Raw genomic sequence first — 19,928 nt, 5'->3', positions numbered from 1 at the left:
ATTTAAATATAAAAAAAAAGTCACATACTTGGTCAGCTTTCTCTTCTTTAATCCATTTTTACTCCTGTAAGGCAGACAAATACATCTTTTTTCAGTATAACCCATCATTTGAACTTGATTAAAAATTAGTTCCATTGTCAAAATTGAACATGTTTCCATCAGAATTTAATGTGTAGATTTATGACCTCCTTAATATTTAGGTCCGGAGTGTGGGTGGAAACTTCCATTGACTTCAATGGGGCCAGGATTTCACCCTGTGGCTTTAAGGCACTGCCTGCATTTGGGAGAAGGAGAGACAGATAAGCAACTGTGCTCAGAGACCTTGGGTGAAATCCTGATACTACTGAAGTCAATGGGAGTTTTGCAACTGAATTCAAAGGAAAAATACAGACGAAATTAGAAAAAGAGAAAATTTAAGTTTTTCCTCCTTTTATCTCCAGAGGAATAAAAACGCTTGGGGGGGGGGGGGGGGAGGAGAAGAAAAGGAAGGGAAAGAACACCCCCAACATTCAAAACATAATTTTTGGAAATGAAACAAAAGTTTGTAATACATTTCCAAATAATTTATTTTGAATTATTTTCATAAAACAACAACAAAACTGAATAAAGCAAAAACTGCTTGTTTTCCTTCTATATAATTCCTTCCCAAGAAAAGATTTTTGATCAGCTTCATCACCAGCTACTCCTTTGGCCCAAAACCTTTTAGTTGTATTATAAAAGTCCATTTTCATTTATAACAGATGGTGTGTCTGCAGCGTTAACATAAAAAAATGAGACATAGCTATTGTGAAGAACAATTACTATGTAATACAATATACACCATTATATACTTAATTTGAAATAACTATTTGCTATTTAGACACAGACATAAATGCACCTTGACTACACTCATACTCTTGAAACATTTATTTTTATACCTTAATGGTAGTTTTGCCAAAGAAGTCTTAACAATGAATTAATGCAGGCTATCCAAATACAATTTTTGTATCCCTTGTGACTATGGTAAATCTGAAAGCTAGGCATACAGGATTAATTAAAAAAGAAAAATATTAAGTGCTGCCTATGACATGAGTGCTTCTAAGAAAAGTCCTCCAGGAAACACTTCAATAAGCACATAAAACAGATGATTGTCTCATGAGGTATGGATGTCAAACAGAAAACATTAAGTTTACAGAATCTCAGGAGTCCTTTGTTACTTTGCATTTCAATGGCTTGCTGGGTATTCACAAATGTCATAACAAAATTGCATGTAAAGCAAAGACATTTGAAACAACAGATGTCATTTCATGTTGGTATTCCGTTTACATTATAGATTTAACATAGGTTTAGTAAAATATAATCTAGCACTCTGAAGACCTGATTCTCCACTGTGCCGCCCCTTATGTGGTCATTTACACAGTGCAGACGGGCTATAGAATAATGCCATCCTGATTCGATAGCACGTTACACTCACTTTGGACTGGTGTAAATGACTACCCAAGGTGCAGGTCAATGGAGAACCAGGCCCTGAGTGATTTTTGAAGGGTTTACTCCTGCTGTTATAGAAGTCAATGGCAAAATTCCCATTGGCCTCCATGGGAGCAGAATCGGCCCCTTTCTCTAGTAATCAAACATTTTACTTTATCTAGATCCAATCCCAATTTAGATGAGTGATTTTAAATAGGCAGCACAATCAGAGATGATAATTAGCCTCCATAATCCTTTTATAATATATTCCTCTGATTAACTTAACTGGGCACTGCTGCGCCACACAAATACTGATACCATCCTAATAAAAGAGAGTGAGGGAGAAGGAGGATAGTCTCTTGATTTTAGTACCAAATGCCAGAGGCATCACATTAGCTGTACAAATTCTGGAGCAGTTCTAGCAGCAAAACTCCTATTGACTTTGATGGAGAAAGTGTGCACCTTTAAAAACAAGTGGTTTGTTTTGGAATTACACTCTCAACAGGTGGGCTAGCACCAGGCAATTAGTAAGAGGAGAGGGCAGTAGAAAGCAACATCAGGCAATCAGCAAGTGGATGAAGCAAAAGTTACAAGAGGGTTTGTAATAAATTCATAAAGATTGCATAGCGACAATAGTAAGTGTGTGCAAATGACCACTAGAAAATTTCTTTTTTAAGTAACAAAATGGGTAGGAGCATAAACAAGCAAAAAGTGGTAGAAGCAGGTAGCATGTATTTTGATACCCACACACTATCTCCAGTCTATATTCCAGCACATGGAAATTATTGTAACTTCATGAATTCCAACCATTTGAAAACAAAAGAGTAACACATTTTTCATGTATTAGGAAATGAATATGATTTAGCTATTGCATAGGGAAAAACAAGTAAAATCACTTACCAAGGATTAATATAAAATGCCAAAAGATAATCAGTCCAGAGGCATGAGGGTAGCAGAGTTAGGAAAGCAAATACACTTCTACGCCTGTGAGCATTAATAGATAACATATATAAAGATGAAAAAAGTGAGGCGCGTTAGTAAGACAAACTAAAGTCAGGAGATCAGTAAATTGCATAACAGAGGTTAGTTAATAGGATACAAATTTCCTGTTACTCTGTTGGAAATGGAAATTATTAGATTCCATGACACTAGTACTCTACGACCCTGCACCTTGTGTCGTAATTTACAACTATCCAAAGGGAGCGTAAAATTGTACACAATCAGATGGGAGCATTTTACAATAGTGCAAATAACTACACAGAGTGCAAAGCAGTGGAGATTGAAGTCCAATATTTTAAAGCAATGTTAATGGATATAATGGTGCCAGGTAAAGATGCTCTATGTGAACTCAGGGCAGGATTTTCAACTGTGCCTAGTCACCCAGGTGCTTTTAAAATCCCACCCACAACCTTGTCATTCTTTAAATTGCTCTAGTTTATGGTATTTAGGGTATTTCCAGGAAGTTACATTTCATTTTCAGCTAAGTACAACTATTATATAGTCCAAATCTGTAATACTTGTTCTGGCAAGTAGGCCCACTTGGCTTCAGTGGGTATATGTGTATGAGTGTCAAAGGATCAGGCCCATATACATTCTCAGTCCTGTTGAGTCAGATTTCTGCAAATGACCATGAAACCTGTGCAAATGCAATACCTCTAATAGGCAATACCAAGTCTTAAATAGTTACCTTACGTTATTTTCCAAGCTTTCCCACAAAACTGTATTTGTTCTTCTGCTAAACTCATCTTATCTCTTCCTTAAATAATTACCCACAGAATTAACAGATTTCACTACAGTTAGGTATAGGTTTTGGATACAAAATAACCCTTAGCATTTGTATTTGTGTGTTGTGGACCAAATTCGGTTCTGAGTTACACAGGTGTAAATCCAAAGAAACTCCTCTAATACAGCAAAAACAACGAGAGTCCTGTAGCAAATAATGTGTTAGTCTTTAAAGTGCTACAGGATTCCCCTTGTTTTTGCTGTATACAGACTAACCCAGTTACCCTTCTGGAACTTTCCACTAATACAGAGGAGTTTACAAGACTCAGTAGAATTTGGTCCTGTATAATCAAAGTACTTTACAAAAGTTAACGCTTAATTAAACTGATAAATTCTGCTCTCCTTATTCAGTCAATGGGAGTTCTAATTGAGTAACCATTTTGTGATTTGGCCTATCATGAATGTCTGGCAATTCCCAGAAGTAATACTGATGATCTATGTGCAACTACTGTAAAAGAGGAACAAAGAATGGACACTTCCCTTGCTAGTGGTGTTGGCTAACATGAAGGTGGCGTGTGTGGGAAGACACATCCAAATCATCCAATCTACACAGGAAAACCCCACAGAGGGAAGTGGAAATTCCAGGAAATTTCAAACTTTTATTTTTGAGAGAGAGGGAGAAGGCTTTTGTGGAGTTTGTTGGCCCCAAGATCTATAGAGACTTTTACAGATTTTGAGGGTCAGATACAAGTCTGCCTGGGGACCAGGGAAGCATGGTACCCAAACTCTTCTGGTGATGCTGCCCATACAACCCATCCTCCAGGCACTATGCAGCATGAAGTGGGAGACCAATAAAATTAACACTGGTTTAGGCACCAATCCTGTAAACACTTAAGTACATGGCATACTCTAAGCACGTGACCAATACCACTGAGGTCACCAAGAATACTTACATGCTTGAAGTTAAGCATGTGCCTATGTGTCTCTGAGATCAGGGTTTTAATTCTTAATAGTTGAGAGGGGCAGGTGTGAGTACAAAGTCGGTCCCTTCACAAGCAAACCTTGATTTCCACAGAGGGCCTTTCACTGGGCCTGGGAGTAGGAGTGAATGTTGTTGCCAAGGCAATCTTCTTCCCTTCCATATCCCCTGGGTGGGGATTCACAGAGTCTTCATCTCATCTGCCCACAGAGGCAGAGGGAACAGTTCTGGCCTATGTTTTCTTTCATCCTCTGATATCAAACAGGAAAGGTATTCACAAACCACACGCTAATATGATTGAGATTCCTATCTTTGTTTATAGTGAACATTTCAGAACTACAATCTATTATGTTCAATCAATCAATCAAGCTCAACAAATAAATCATCACTTACTTGCAGTTGTATAGATATTGTCCCTAATGGTCAAATGCATTAAAACAAAGCTATCCCAGCAGGAAAAGAATACCTTTATAGGTTCGATATAAATGTATCTATATATTTTAAAGAACAGGCTAAGCTCAGTCCTAGCTCAGACAAAATTCCCATTGTGACGAGGAACACAAGATTTGGCCCCATTCCTTTAAACTGGTCAAATACTAAACATGTATAATCTCTGAGAATTCATACAGATGATAAGTCAAACCAGAAGAATGGTCATACTTACTCATGCAAAGCTAAATCTCCTCCCCCGCCCACCTCCAGTCCCTTCTGTTTCTAATAATGTCTGATGCTAGTTTAATAATTTGATTCAAGCTTGGATTTTTAATTAACAAGAGGGTTTGATCTTTTGCCTTGACTGCTATTAAAATACTCCAAGTATGAGAAACTGAGAAGGAGATTAGCACGCCCTTTGTATGGCTAGTTGCTACTAAAGCTAAGCCAGGCAAGTGCAGCTTGTTTAATATCTACTTAATTAGCAGCACTGCTAGGTATTGACAGGCTTTCCTGGGATTGTTAGTTCAGTTTGTTTGCTTATTAGCAAAAGGCCAGTTTTGGTGCAGTATCCATCCATTTAATCGCATCCTAGCTGGCAGCCAACTCTCCATGAGCTCGCAGAAACAGTTCCAAATCCACCAATTCTTCATTCCAACCCCATTCACAGTCAACACAGTTCAACCAGGAATGTAAAAGTGAAGCACTTTGATTCTTTTCCCTGGGGATTTGGGTGGCTGTTTTTAAACTAACAGTGCATTTTGGTCAGCTTTGGAAGCTACTTATTTTGGGGCTGCTGCCAATAACTTCCCAAAACAGTAAACTAATCAGTTAGCAGCACCACTGGACTATCAGGAACATGAATAAGAATCACAACATCAGCAGCGAACTGGGAAATCATGAGGGCCCATTTGCCTCTATTGAAGCTAATAACGTGGACTTAATTGTTCTAACACCTCTCAGGAACCGATGGAGCTATTGATGGAATGGAGTAACTAATCAATGCCTGCTGTTTTTTGCAGATGGCTTTCCAGACCTGACTGGGTGTGTTTTGTTTCCAAACACCCCGGCAACATTGAGCACAAAGCTGCAAGAGCTATTTGAGCGAGCTTGGCCTTGTTTCAAATACAAAGGAAAATTAACTAATGGCACGGGGGCTTGTATATCTGTGGACAGAGTTGCTAGCTGATGATCTATAAAGAGCAGCGTCACTGTTGTACATTAATGTCTCTCTGCAGAGCTGCTAATTGATTTATAGATCAGCCTTCTACCCCTTTGTCGTTTTTAGGAAATATAAAGAATGTATGTAAGGGAAAGAAAAAAATAATAATCTATCTAGCCCGGCTGGCATATGTTGTACATCCTCATTTCCTATTAAAAATAGTTAATGACAAAAGACATGGCCCCGGGCCATCATTCAGTCAAATAAAATACAAAACAAAACCAAAAGTTAGCTACAGTTACTTTATCCTAAAGTGATCACATAACATAATAAGAACATAAAAGTCAGACTTGCCAACTAAGGTGGGTAGAGTGAGAAATGGATTTGGGGGGTGGGGGAGGGAAGGGAAGCTTAGAGGTAGCGGTTCTGTTGCAAAAAAACTCACCAGTTATATGGAAGTTTTCCATCTCTCTCCAATGAAGCAAAATTGACAAAGGTTCCAGCCCCACATTCCCTGTTTCAGGAAGACCATTGTGTTCAAGGTTATTACTGCTGGACAAACATAATGCTTGTTGATTTTTAATCAATGGCATTGCCCTAATGCAGATCCCCAAGAGCCTGATTCACCCCACCACCCACTGTAGCCTATGGGCTGAACTTGCAGGCTGCAGCTCAGCTGAAGTCAGTGGATCTGCACCATTGTAAGCCATGTCTGGAGGTGACCCTTTAGAAGTAGTGGGTGCTCATCACCTCCTGAGATCAGGCTGCCTAATAATCTGTCTCAAGAATAAGATGAGAAAAAGCTGTCAATATGGATTCCATCTAGAGATGTACATGGCCCCAATCGCCATAGTCTCAGAGCACCTGCCAAGTGCAGCACGCTCCTGTTTATTTGAAATCCTATGGTCTGAGCCGCTGCGTTATCCGAATCCCTTCTTTGTCCCCCTGCAGCATGTATTTCATGCTGGGGGACAAAGAAAGGATCTGGATAATGCAGAGGTTTGGATAATAGGGCAAAGACTTTCAGAAGGATGACAGCAGATCTCTGGCTGCAGCAGAAGCACCCCCTGCTACTGAATGGTGCCTGCGGCAGTGCAGGGTGCCCTCTGCAGACCCACTGTCACTGAAATGAGCGAGCAGGGCGAAGCAGAGACCGCTGGCCAGGGGGAAAGCCATCCGACTGCTGAATGGCTCCTGTCCTCTCGATTATCCAAACGCCTGATTACCAAATGAAATTTATGTCCCCCATGCTATTCAGATAATCAGGAGTATACTGTATTTGTCCTTACATCACCCCTGTGAGGTAGGGAAGCATTATCCCCATTTTACAAATGGGGAAAATGAGACACAGTGTTTAGATGACTTGCCTAATATCACAAAGGAAATATGTGGTAATGGCAAGAATTGAGTCTTATTCCAGTGCCTTAACCACCTTAACCACTTATCAACATGAAATGAAAAGCTGAATGTTGCATATTTTTGCTTGTTTGCTTTAAAGAATGAGTACGTGAAGGTATACAGTTCATTTTTTTTTTAAATTCCTTTTGTGGTAGAGAGCGTGAGAAAGAAAAAACCCTGAGCTGCATGCATGATAGTTAAATAGGGAAGAGAATCAATTTGACCTGGATTTTCACAGAACCAGCTATATGCAAAAGGAACAACCCACATATAATGCATTGAAAGGGATCCTCTGAAACTTTGGCGATGGGGTTAATTCATTTGCATGGAATGCATGCAAAGATTTGATACATGAAATGCAACTTCCGTTGTGTAACCAATTAGCAAGTTCTTTAAAGTGAGTCTCTGAAGTGACATTACTTCATTTTCTAACTTAGAAGGGAAAATACAAATTAAATGGATTATTTAACAAACACATTATGGTTCTCGATTATAAGAGAACGGAGACTCTCAAGGCTCAGATCTGCAAACTCTCCAGTCACAGAACTACACACAGAAGATTTGGGGGATTAGCCACTCATTTGGCTAGCCAGTCAGGGATATAATCAGACAAGAGAGCTGAACTGTGAGCGACAACACTAGGTAAAGGAAACCAAATCAAATTTTATTTTTCAGGGCATAGGATAATTGCTGGAGGTGTATGAAGGAACTGCATCATTTAGAAAGAGCAGTACTTGGAGGGAGGGGAAAAAATGCCTTCATCTGCCTGAAGGAACAAGGAGTAGGCACCGAGAGACTGAACTTGATGGACTTGTGATCTGATCTGGAATGGCAAATTTTATGTTCCCAGCAGTTTAAAAGATTTTGCAAAATAACCTGGATGATCTTAAGAGTTCCATAAAACACTCAGCTTTATCTGTCTTAAGACCAGCTTATTTTTTATTTAAAATTCAGTAAACCTGAACAATCAAATGGCACCCAAGAGAAGATGTCTTCTTAGATAATCAGTCCTTAATAAATAAATCAGCCCTTAATAATTGAATTTGCAATTTACCAAACTCTCCACAGCTCCAAATTAAGACAGAGGTTGAGGCTAATAAGTCTATCCAACCACAAGAATAGCCATGGGATAAAGTAAGAAGTGTTGTACTCCTAAGAAATGTTTTGAGATACTATGTTTATAGATATCTCAAACACCAAGTGAGCACAAAGGTATCAAGCAAAACCAAGCAAAACGCAATATTATATTTTACCCATTATTTTAAAGCTTCTTGGACTTAGAAAAAGACTGGATTTACCTGGCCATTTGCAGATGTTTCCGTCTGAGTACCATAAGAGTCACGAGCAGCAGTCCAATCAGGAGAATGCTCAGGATGGCTAACACAGAGATCACCACTATGTTGGGATTCATCTCAGTAACTACGCACAAACAATGGCTCTGGGTTATTCATTTCAAAACACATAGCTTGCATTTTCTCATGATAATATTTATATTATTGTTTTATATTTTTCTCAGTCAATCTTTGGAGTGAAAAAAAAGTCTTAACAGTGGAGATTAAGGCAGGTTCCAGGTAACTGATCCCCTACAATTCAATAGGGGGAAATGACATGGTTGTGGCACGGTTGCAAGCTTCTGCACAGGAAGGTGTTATGAATATTATTGCAAAGGAGAGGGGGAAAAAAAGGTAGGAAAGAATATGTGTATATAAAATCTATATCTTATTCATCTAAGTCTCCCATAATGTGCTCCAACATCTGTTGCATTGTCTACCAGCAATAATCAATACCGTCTCTAACCAGAGTCTGAAATAAAGGGCCAAATTCTCTGTTGGAGTAGCTCAAATGAAGTCAGTTGAATTACATGAGCAGAAAATTTGGCCTAAAATATTTTATTGCAATTAGAGACAGAGTCAAGCCTCGAGAACATTCTTAACAGGTATATTTGTATCTGTTTTTTCAGATTTATTTCTAGTTCTACAGAACAATACTATTATTTGTATTGTGATAACATCAAAGAAGAAAGTATCCTGGCCCAGTAAAGCTTACCATCCATTGTAGGAGTGTCTGCAGAAGCAGTCCTTAGACTGGGGGTTTAATCTAAGTATTACACTGAACTCTGACATTTTGGTCAGAGCATTACTTGTAAAAATAGGATCAGTGACTAAAGCGTATAGGCTGATCTCATTAACTAAGCAGGGCTGAGCCTGATTATTCTGGACGGGAGGCCCAGAGCTGTAAGGAAGTGGTAATGGTGATTCAATAATGGCATTCTTCCCGTGGAGTAAATTTGAGCTGAGAACCCATGAGGATGCTAGAGGGGCTTGGCTTAGTCAGAAGTCAGGCATCTTTTTAGTTTTTGACCTCGCCAGGTCATTCAGTTCCCCTCTCCTTCTCAGTGTTTCCCAGTCTGCCTTGAAACTGGAAGCAAAGGACTATGAATTATAAAGACCAATCTAAAATTGAATTAGAATTATTTTAAATACACACTGCAAACGGGATTTCCCTACCAATTAAAAAAAGGCATCCCCAGTGGTGAATATGGGTGACAGCAATACTTTAAAACAGCTGCCCCATTCCACCCCAGAGCCGGCTGCATTTCAGCGACAAGTGAAATAACTGGTATCTGTAACTTCTGAAAAGCAGCTTTAGAAGGAACAGAGATGCAAACATTACAGCCGCATAAGGAGGTACAACAGCAAAGTCCTGCTTACCCATGGTGGAGACGGCTATGAAGGTGGGGATGCTAGGGCTGTTGTGGCTGAAGGTAGTCACACTGCAGTTGTAGGGAGTGGCAGGCAGTAGGTTGGAGATAGTCACTACATGCGAAGAAACAGTAACAGCTTCCTAAAGATAACAAAAAAAGTATACTGGAGTTTTGTCTCTTTCATTCAAAATTTATTTTTCAAGTGAATTGAGATCTGGTAAAAGAAGCCAGCCTGTTTAAATCCTGGGATGGTGGGCCCTATCCATCAAAGCAATGACGAGACCTGCTTTTGAGATGAGGAGAGGGCAATAGAACCCAGAACTTAACTGATTATGGAGGCAAAAAATTAAAAACAGAGATGGAGGCACAGGTCTTAGGGTAAAAATGAGGGATCCAGAGGGAAGAACCGAGCAGAGAACCTCGAACAGCACTCACTTGTCTAATTTGTCCAGGGAGCCAGTGGAGGCCACACACACGAACAGTGCCCAGATGCATGCACAAACAAGGAACCGGAATATGGCCCCACAGCCATAGAGAACTTCCCTGTCAAGCTTTCTCCTCCTGCACCAAGGGATGGCAATCTTAGCTAGTACCAGGAGGAGACTAATAAGGAGGTCTCAGGACTAAGCCAAACTGACAACTCTGGAGACTAAAGTCACATTCATCCACAGAGCATCTACACTAGCAGCAAGCTTCCCATACTCCATCTTGCATATGTGCCTCATCCTTTCCTTGGAGATACTTCTTCCACTGGTGGAGGGTAGTTCAAGTATCTTTGCTCTTTGCCACCAGGTGACTTTTTTGAAGACAAGGAGCATAGTAAAGCCCCAAGGATAATAAGCACTTATTAATACAGCTGTCAGACCCCCTGAGCCTGTGCTTTGCTAGTCAAGAAGATTTGCACCTTTCTGTAAATTCTATATATCTTTGTACAGTGTTTTAATAACTGTTTCTGGGGTTTGATGCATAGTGTATAAGGTGCTTCATAAACGCTGCTGGGTTGAAAGAAAGCCAATAAAATAAATGTGTTACCCTACAGAGTAGGATGTTTCAGCTGGTAATTTATGCACTAAGAGTGCATTTGTGATCCACAGCTCTGGGCTAATGAATACCCAGCTGCAGTGGTGAAATGTTCTGCAGCAAACTCTGATGGCCACAAACACAGAATGGGAGTTTTGCAAGGGTTTGTGGTAATTTATAAGCTCCTTTTAGCTTTGCAAAGGTCTCTGTTGAGCTGCAATTCCGAAGTCAGTTACACTGATGCATATGGGATTGCGCCAGAAAAACAGAGCTGAATTTGGCTCTACAAGCTGAGACAGAGCAGCTAGAAACTGGTTGGAAAATGTTTAAGGAGGGATTGCCCCACATGGGGAATTTTGATTAAAATGGAGGGAAAAAAATATCTTCATCGACATTTTCTGTGGAAAAATTCAACCGGTTGTTGAAAAACTGAAACCCTAAAACATGAAGAATTGTTAGTTTTCTGATGGAAAAAAAAATCAAGAGTTTTTCTGGAAAGTAGACACTTCCTGTGGAAATGTTCATTTCATCAAGAACCCAATTTCTCACTGAAAAAAAAAAAAAAACTGACAGAAAATTTTCGACCAGTCCTAACAGCAATGGTTTTCCCAGTTTCACCAGAGATGGGCCACGGAGATGAACCTAATCTCATTACGTTGGGATATGCATTTAATAACCCCATGGCAAACCTGGATTGACTCCATCCTAAATCGTTGACATAGGCCAAACCTATTTTTAAAAAACGAGTGCCTAAAGTTAGGCCCCAAGTCCATATTTAGGCATTCTGTGGCTCCTGATGAAATCAATGGAGCTTCTGGGAGCTCAGCATGTTGACAGGATTACTGGCCTAGTGGTGGGGAGAAGTAGTAGACATGATGTATCTTGATTTTAGCACGGCTTTTGACACAATCATAACATAACATTCTGATAAGTGAACTAAGAAAATGGGATCTAGATGAAATTATTATAAGGTGGGTGCACAACTGGTTGAAAAACTGTACTCAGAGTAGTTATCAATGGTTCCCTGTCAGAGGAGGAGGGCTTATATAATGGGGTTCTGCAGGTCAGTCCTGGGTCTGGTACTATTAAATATTTTTATTAATGACTTGGATAACTGAGTGGAAAATATGCTTATAAAATTTACAGATGACATGAAGCTGGGAAGGGTTGTAAGCACTTTGGAGGACGGGATTAGAATTCAAAAGACCATGAGAAATTGGAGAATTGGTCTGAATTCAATGAAGACAAGTGCAAAGTACTTCACTGAAGAAGGAAAAATCAAATGCACAAAATGGGGAATAACTGAGTAGGTGGCAGTACTGATGAAAAGGTTATAGTGCATCACAAACTGAACGTGAGTCAACAATGTCATGCAGTTGCAAGAAAGGCTAAATATCATTCAAATACCTGGCAGGGATGGTCTAGGTTAGTGTTTCCTCAAGCTTTTCATGCTGGTGACCCCATTCGAAATTTAGAAAAAAATCATGACCCTGCTACTAGAAATAATTGTTACCCCCTATCTTCAGCCCCACAGACTCGGGACTTCAGCCATGTTTGGGGCATGGGGCTCTGGGCTTCAGCCCCTTGCCTCCCGCGCATCTCCCACCTGCAGCTTCAGCCACGTCACCCGCAGAACTCCCACCTGCAGCTTTCTACCCTGGCAACTCCATCAAAACAGAGTCACAACCTACAGTTTGAGAACTGCTGGTCTAGGCTTACTTGGACATTCCTCAGTACATTGGGCTGGACTTGATGACGTCTCAAGGTCCTTTCTAACCCTACATTTCTATGATCTGTGTTTGAAAATCAAGACACTTATCTAGATGCCTAATATGGATTTAGGAGCCTAACTTTTTTTGAAAATATTGGCTATGGTCGTTACCCTCTTTGCTCTCTCTATTTATCAAACACTGACTACTCTTCCTTGCTCCTATTGATGTGAGAATCATTGCAACTCCTGTCATCTGGAACAGTCTTTCCTTGTCTCTAAAAAAATCATCAGCTCTCTCTCATCTACATCCCAGCTGAAAAAAACCCTCTCTTTCCTCCTGTACCTCTATCTCAGAATTATTCTGCCTCTGTTATTGGGATTATGAGTTAATGTTTTTAAGTTATTCATCATAGAAAATTTTGGATCCAAATGTGGGTTTGAATTATCCCCAAATTTAGGGTGTGTTTGTACATGGCTTTTCAATTTCAGCCCATCTCCAATTTCAGGATACACTTCCAATGGAAAACCCTACATGAAATCATAGGACTGATCCTATACAGTGTTAAAGAGTGTGTGTGTAGAGGAGCGTAAAAGGTATGGTTTTTTTTTTTAAATGACAACGTATGGCGCTCAAGTGGCCAAGTAAGAGAACTGTGACCCAGAACAGGTACTCCAGCTGTCACTAGAGGTGTGGAAAGTAAGTCTCACATGCTGCAAAAGCTCAGCCACCATGCACTCATGCTGCCTTGATCTCTATTTTCTTCTGAGTTAATATGAGACTAGATGCTCAGACACTATTGTGATGGGGCCACATTAGTACCTATTAGGTAGAAAGAAAAGAGGGCATGTTTGTGGAGCTAAGTGGAACAAAATAGATGAGGGGCAGCCGTCTTTTTCAAGAAATTCATACTGTTCAAGTAAGGATCCTATACAGCTCATAGTAGTGCAGGTAACAGGCCTGAAGAATGGGTGAAGAACAGAACAGAAAAACAGGACATTTATATGCATGGCTATATACCCTTCTCACCTAGCTGTGCTGCTGTTTATTCCTCACTCTTTAGCCCTACCCCTCCTACTTTCCGCCCCTAGTTTCAAATGACTTTGTGGAGTTCATTGGAGCTGCACTGCCCTTTAGACAATGAATACTGTCCCCAGCTTACTCTCCAACACACAGGAAACCTGCCCAGCCAGTTAAAGTCCCTAACTTTGTGTGTGTAGTCGGCAAGAAAGGAGGATTTAAAATATTTCAAGAGATTTAAATATTTCAGCATTCCAAGGACTTAATTCTCCATTGCGTCGCACCATCTGTGACTCAGCGTGATTTGGATGTCAGATGTTACTATGTTCCAATTTTATATTGTTTTACACACATTCTTGCCAGGAGTGAGCAAACTACAAACCCCCAAAAGCAGCAGATAAGGACATGTTATCCATATCAGGTTCTAAAATGGATGAGGTGAGATAGAGAAAGAGGCAACCACATACCTGCAACTTTGTTTCTGAGCCAGAGCCAGCCTGCTGGCAGAAGACTTCAAAGAAATCAGCCACGCCTTCCTCCACCCACAGCAGAGTCACTGAGGTTTGGGTCTTGTTCACAGCAAACAGTGATTTTGGAGGAGCTGGTTCTGGATGAAAAAGAATCTCCTTTCACCAAGCTTGTCTTTCGGTCTTTGGAAACTCAGCAGGCGGAACCAGCAAACAGAATCAGTGTAATGGATAATACCCTTCTTGATTTTTTTCATTTCCTTCAGAGATGACCTGTCTTAACACCACAGACATTCACCCAGCAATATGCAACTAATGTAAAACAGGAAGTGGACCAAGAATTGTCATTTCCTCCCCGCCCTCTATTTAACTGTTCTCTGGTTGGCCAGCTGGATAATTTATTTCTCTTCCCCATCCAAAAAGTGGGGGGAACAACAGCATGTTCTGTTAATAGATACATTTGAATAAGTTCTTGGAGGAAGAAAAGGCTGCCTGCTGTTATAGAAAAATAGTGGATGGGTCAATTAGAACTAAAAATCTTGAATGCTGTCATTTTGTGTACAATATTCTGAGCCACTGGATTTGGGTGTGTGGATATGGGTGCAGCAGATGCTTTCTTTCTCCACTTGATTCCAGAAAGCAGCAGTCCTCCTCAACCTTCTTTGCTCTGGTCCACTATCCAAAAAACCTGTCCTAAAATCCACTATATCCCACACTCTCTTGGAGCTTCAAAAGATTGTGGGCTGCCTTCCTGGTGAGAAACCCATGGGCTTTTTGTTATTGATGCTGCTGCCTGGTTGGGAGGTGTGCTTGCTGAGGAGATGAGGGGTTCTGGGTCGAAGTAGTGGTAGGAAGGTTGATGCTGTAATGGAGTGGAAAGCTACCTGCAGGGTTGGGGGGCTGCTAGTGTGGTATAGGGGTATTGGTTCTGGTGATGAACTGAAGTGCAGAGACTGACTATTGAGTTTTTGGTATTTCTTCCCTATCCATTGGCCCCTGCCCCCATCAGGTCTTAGATCTTGGCATAACTTTCAGAAGTCTGTAAAACTGCCTCTCCAGGTCCCCAAGGGACAGCTTTCCCTGCCCTGCAGCTCAATGTTACATAGGCATCAAGGAGGAGATGGGAGGAGGAGAGCTGCCCTGGGAATGGATGGAGAAGGAAAGGATGAAGCAAGGTGTGAAAAATGCAGTAGCAGTAGATGGAAGGAGTGAAGGGAACGAGCTGTTTCTTCCATCTCCTGGCTAGACTCCTGCTGGGCTTAAGGTCTCTGGGATTTTTCTTAAATATTTTCCCCTCCTATAATTGGTGAGGTACAACCCAATGGGTATTCTTTATCACCCCACTTCCAGGTGGCTGTGGAATATTGCCAAAAAAGGAGAATCATTCCAGGTCTGTTAAGAATAGAAGCAATGTCTTTGTGACACACATCAATCAGTCTTGCACTCTTCTATCCCATGATGAGACAATACTGAGGAGTACCACAAACTTTATGTCCAGGGGCATGTGTTTGTATTTTATCACTAAACACAATACTAGGGTGGCCAAAATTCTGCAGTGAAAATGATAAAATACGTAGGGATAGTTCTAAACCGAGATCTGAAGCTCCCTGAACACTGTTAGAGGTTGGAGCGAATGGAGTTCGAAGTCTGAGTCCTGATCCTGTTTCCTATAATAGATTAAATCAAACTTTGACCACCCTTAAATGTTGGGAGTTAGAAATATGGATCTGAATTTTGCTGCTCAAGCCTCTCTCTAAAAATTAATCATGACCTTTAAACTGATTATCTTAAAACAGAGTTGGGTCTGAGCCCTTAAATTCAGATCTATTTTGTAACTTTACCCCATTTGGGGAAGTTTGGATCCTCAGGACTAGATTCTCTGTTGCTCTTCAGCCTGTGTCATCATTTACACCAGTGCAAAATGCTATCAAATCAGAATGGCCATGAGATTTGCACACATTTTGCGCTGGTATAAATGACGAAACAACGTGCAGGGCAATGAAGAATCTAGTCTCAGGTTTTTGCTCAGTTTCCCTGCAGAGACAGAGCATAGATAGACCATAGATCTGGATTGAAATCCAAACTTCATCAAAGTTCAGGAGGCATAGGGAGGTTTGGATCTGAGGCTTCTAGTCAGGCCCATCTTCTATCTTTATTTCACAGATGCTCTTGGCAACTGCCACTAATAAATGATAAAACCCTGATCTGTAGTGGTAACTAACAAATACAATGTCAGCTTTAACTAAGGTGGAATACTGAAAGAGTGTAGGAGCTTAGAAGCCTCTCTTAGCATAGTTGTCCAAACGTTAATATAATTTTTCCCCAAGAATGTTTAAAACCCAGGGCCTGATCCAGTTCTCAGGCATACTGGTTTTACACAAGCAGTATTACCAACCCCAAGTTTTCAAAAATGATGTATCAGATCCCCCAAAATAATGGAAAATATATGTTTAACATTCCTTTTATTTGCTCTCTGGTGTTGCCAAAGTTAGAGTTCACATTTTCAAACTTTTCTCTGCAGCCATAAGGGCTAGAAACTTACTTTAAAAAAAAAAATGAAAACTGGGATTGTCAGGCAATAGCCTGATTCCAGGAGCTTGAGGCTATAAGAAACACACCGAACATTGTGTGAGTTGGCAAGACTACAACTGTTGGAATTCGATTAACCTCAGAGGAGTTACTCTCCATTTGCCCCAGTGTAAGTGAACTCAGGTCCCTAGTTTTTATGCCTCTTAAGTCTTCTTTACCTGGGAGTCTGGAGAGATAAGTACGATAGAATTATGCACCTTCTGCAAGGGGATCTCAGAGTGCTCACGGATCATTTCTTACACCTCTTCTGTGAGGTCAGGGAGTATTGTCTTCATTTAAAGATAGGGAACTGACAACAGACTGAGGCACAGAGAGTTAAAGGGTCTCCTCCATTGGTTTTAAATGGGTGCAGCTTCATTTATTTTCAATGGAAACGTACCCATTTACACACCAGCTGAGAATCTGGATTCATTTTTTCCAAAGCTTGGGGAGGCACAAACAGCAGCAAGGTTTTGAAAGTTTCAGTATGTGGCCTGAGAACCAAGTCAGTGTGGATGTGCAGGAGGGAGAGATTTTTCTGATAGCCCAGAACCCAGTAACATACCTAGACCACTGCCCGCTGATGAAATACCAATTGTTGTGCTCATTGCTGAAAGCAGCTAGAAAGGCCGTTTCTGAAGTCTTAACACCACTAACAGAGCAGGAGGGGAGACGGGAGGGGAGTGACCATGAAGAGTAAACGTGATCCTGTGCCTTTCTGACTTTGAGCTTTTAGCTGAAGCATTCAGGTGCAAGATGGAAAGCCTGGCAATAGTTAACTATTGCTATGTGAAATATATCTGGTTAACTGATGGCAAATTCTACCACCTGACAGCTGAAAAACTCCACCCTTATCTTAGCTTCTGCTCCGCAGGTTTTGTTTTGTTTTTTTATGAACAAGCTATGTAATACTAACATTTTGGGTATACAAAGAGGAAGAGATCTGAGCTTGGTGGACATTTAAACACCTCAGACATTTCTTGGACACCTCTCAAGTTCCTCTGAAGATGGAAAGCTGGCCATTCAAAGTCTACAGATCTCCTCCTCCTCGAGACCTCCTCAAAACCTTGAGTAAATATTAATCTGGGGTGCTCTACTAACCTGTTGCGCACATGATTCCCTATATACAGTGCACTGTATTCATCAGTATGCTTGGCTCCTTTGCACTGCTGCCAAGATACTAAGGTCCAGATTTTAAAAGGTATTTTCAGCATCTAATTCCCATTTATTTCAATGGGAGTTAGCTACCTAAATACCTTTAAAAATCTGGCCCTAAATATCTATAAACCCCATGCAACCAGACAGATGCACTAAGTCTATGGTCTGCTTTGTGTTGCTGTGACAGGGCAAAAGCAGACAGAGTGGTACCAGTGACTCTTGCCCAGACTGTATATTGAGGCATTAAGTACTTGGGGATCATTCAGGATAAGACGGTGCTATAAAAATGGAAGTTGTTCTGTGCTGGGACTTTTTTTTGTCTATTTTCTTGTTGTGGTTTTTGTTTTGTTTTTTAATGCTGACTCTTGTGACGGCTGCCTGCGAGAGTAAGTGTGTGAGCACTTTCAATTTCAGCGCCCTTGGGATGAAGGGCACAACAACATTTTGGACTTTTAGCACACTTCCGGATATTAAAGTGACATACAGACATTAATGAATTAGGCCTCATCACACCTCATTGAAGTAAGGTATGTATTATTCCCAGGAACACATGGAAAACCTGAAACAGAGATTTAGGTACTAATTATCAAAAGAAGCTTTTAATTTTGGGTGCCCTCCTGTGGTGAGCGTCTAATTTTAAACACTTAGGGTATGTCTACACTGCAATTAAAGACCCACGGCATGGTCACAGTTGGCCCGCGGCTGACTATAAAACTGCAGTGCGGGATGGGTCTCAGAGCCCGGGCTCCAATCTGAGCCTGAATGTCTACATTGCAATTTTTAGCCACGCAGACCAAGCCTTACAAGCCCAAGTCAGCTGACCTGGGCTCCGTGACTCAGTGCTTTACTTTTGTATGTGTGTGTGTGTGTGTGTGCGCGCGCGCGCAATATAGACAATCTTAGAATTTCAGAGATGAGCAACTGCAAGCCATAGTCTTCATTTGGAGTTATGGAGACTCAGCACCTCTGACAATCAAGATCTAGGGCTGTAAACCTCATCCCACTGAAGTCTGTAGGAGCTTTACCATTGATTTTGATGGAGCCAGGATTTCACCCTAGATATCTAAAGTGAGGCACCCAAATTTGAAGGCTGCTTTTGAAAATGTGGCCCACATAGCCTGCTCAAGGTGTCAGACGTTTTGGAGAAGAGTCTGATCTTCTGAGAATCAGTCCTGTGCTTTAGGCACAAAGCTACCTTCTTCTTCCCCAAGCACAGATAAAGAATAGCCTATATTAAATTGTGAGCGCTTCACACCTAGACATTATCTGAAATAAATTCTCCTTATGCCCAAGCAAATGGATTAATTTTTCTGCAAATGGAAAGTTTCCAGAATGAAGCAGGGAAGAATATGATACCACTCCTGCAAAGTGTGGTAGTAACTCTCAGCTGCCAAATGCTGAGTCATCTACCACTTAGAATAAATTCACAATATTTCTAATCCCAGATCTCTTTGCTTCCTCAAAAACACCAAGGAGAAACTATAGGGCTGACCTTTGCCAAGGCAAACCACCTTTACTATTCTTTGTGCAAAATTAAAATGTTAAAGGCATAAAAAAAGAGCAGTGGAGTCCAGAAGTGACTGATCTAAACTATATTCGTTCTGTTTTCTCTTAAATGTCAAACAGAAGAATTAGGGAAGAACACCCAAAATCTTCCATATTAACTAGCCCAAACACAACATTTCCCCCTCCATAAGCAACCCAGAAATAAAAGCCCCTTTTGTCAAACAATAGTTACAGGTTCCAGAGGGGTAGCCGTGTTAGTCTGTATACAGCAAAGACAACGAGAGTTCTGTGGCACTTTAAAGACTAACAAATTACAGGGACGTGCAATATGAGCAATACATTCCATTTCCTGAATCATACGAATGATGAAGCTACCTGGAGGAGTCAAATGTTTCCAAATACCATTCAGAAAACACTAGGCTATTGGTGTTCAGGAACCAGATTAACACCATGTCCCAAACGCGCATTTCTGTGGAACAGCTATGGGATAGGATTGGTGTGGGGGGAAGGAACATTCCACAGAATGAAACATCCCAGCTAGTGGGAGAGGCTTGGGGGGAATCACAGACTGTGGAGGCCACTCTGCCTCCCCATACCAATGCATTTCAGGGATCTATGTGGAAGGGAGCTCCCTGCT

The 19,928-nt window shown here is 40.9% G+C and overlaps 1 protein-coding gene across 5 annotated transcripts in view; it reads right to left on the bottom strand.

Annotated features, from left to right (window-relative positions):
- PTPRO (protein tyrosine phosphatase receptor type O) overlaps nt 1–19,928 on the bottom strand; it is a 192,371-nt gene that overhangs the window by 20,616 nt on the left and 151,827 nt on the right. For 4 of the 5 annotated variants that reach the window (XM_067559141.1, XM_067559145.1, XM_067559144.1 and 1 more), the window contains 6 exons: nt 14,060–14,199; nt 9,851–9,983; nt 8,438–8,558; nt 6,187–6,255; nt 2,347–2,430; nt 29–64 (listed from right to left, as the gene is read on the bottom strand). In XM_067559141.1, the coding sequence (XP_067415242.1) occupies nt 29–64; nt 2,347–2,430; nt 6,187–6,255; nt 8,438–8,558; nt 9,851–9,983; nt 14,060–14,199 (583 nt within the window). The remainder of the gene's footprint in view (nt 1–28; nt 65–2,346; nt 2,431–6,186; nt 6,256–8,437; nt 8,559–9,850; nt 9,984–14,059; nt 14,200–19,928) is intronic. The other variant, XM_067559142.1, reaches the window with a different exon arrangement.

The sequence above is a fragment of the Emydura macquarii genome, unplaced genomic scaffold (assembly GCF_026122565.2).
Source record: "Emydura macquarii macquarii isolate MOO-44397 ecotype Brisbane River unplaced genomic scaffold, CSIRO-AGI_Emac_v2 contig_2205, whole genome shotgun sequence".
Lineage (NCBI taxonomy): Eukaryota > Metazoa > Chordata > Testudines > Chelidae > Emydura > Emydura macquarii.
The sequence above is the reverse complement of the archived record's forward strand: the minus strand, read 5'-3'. Positions and strand labels throughout refer to the sequence as shown.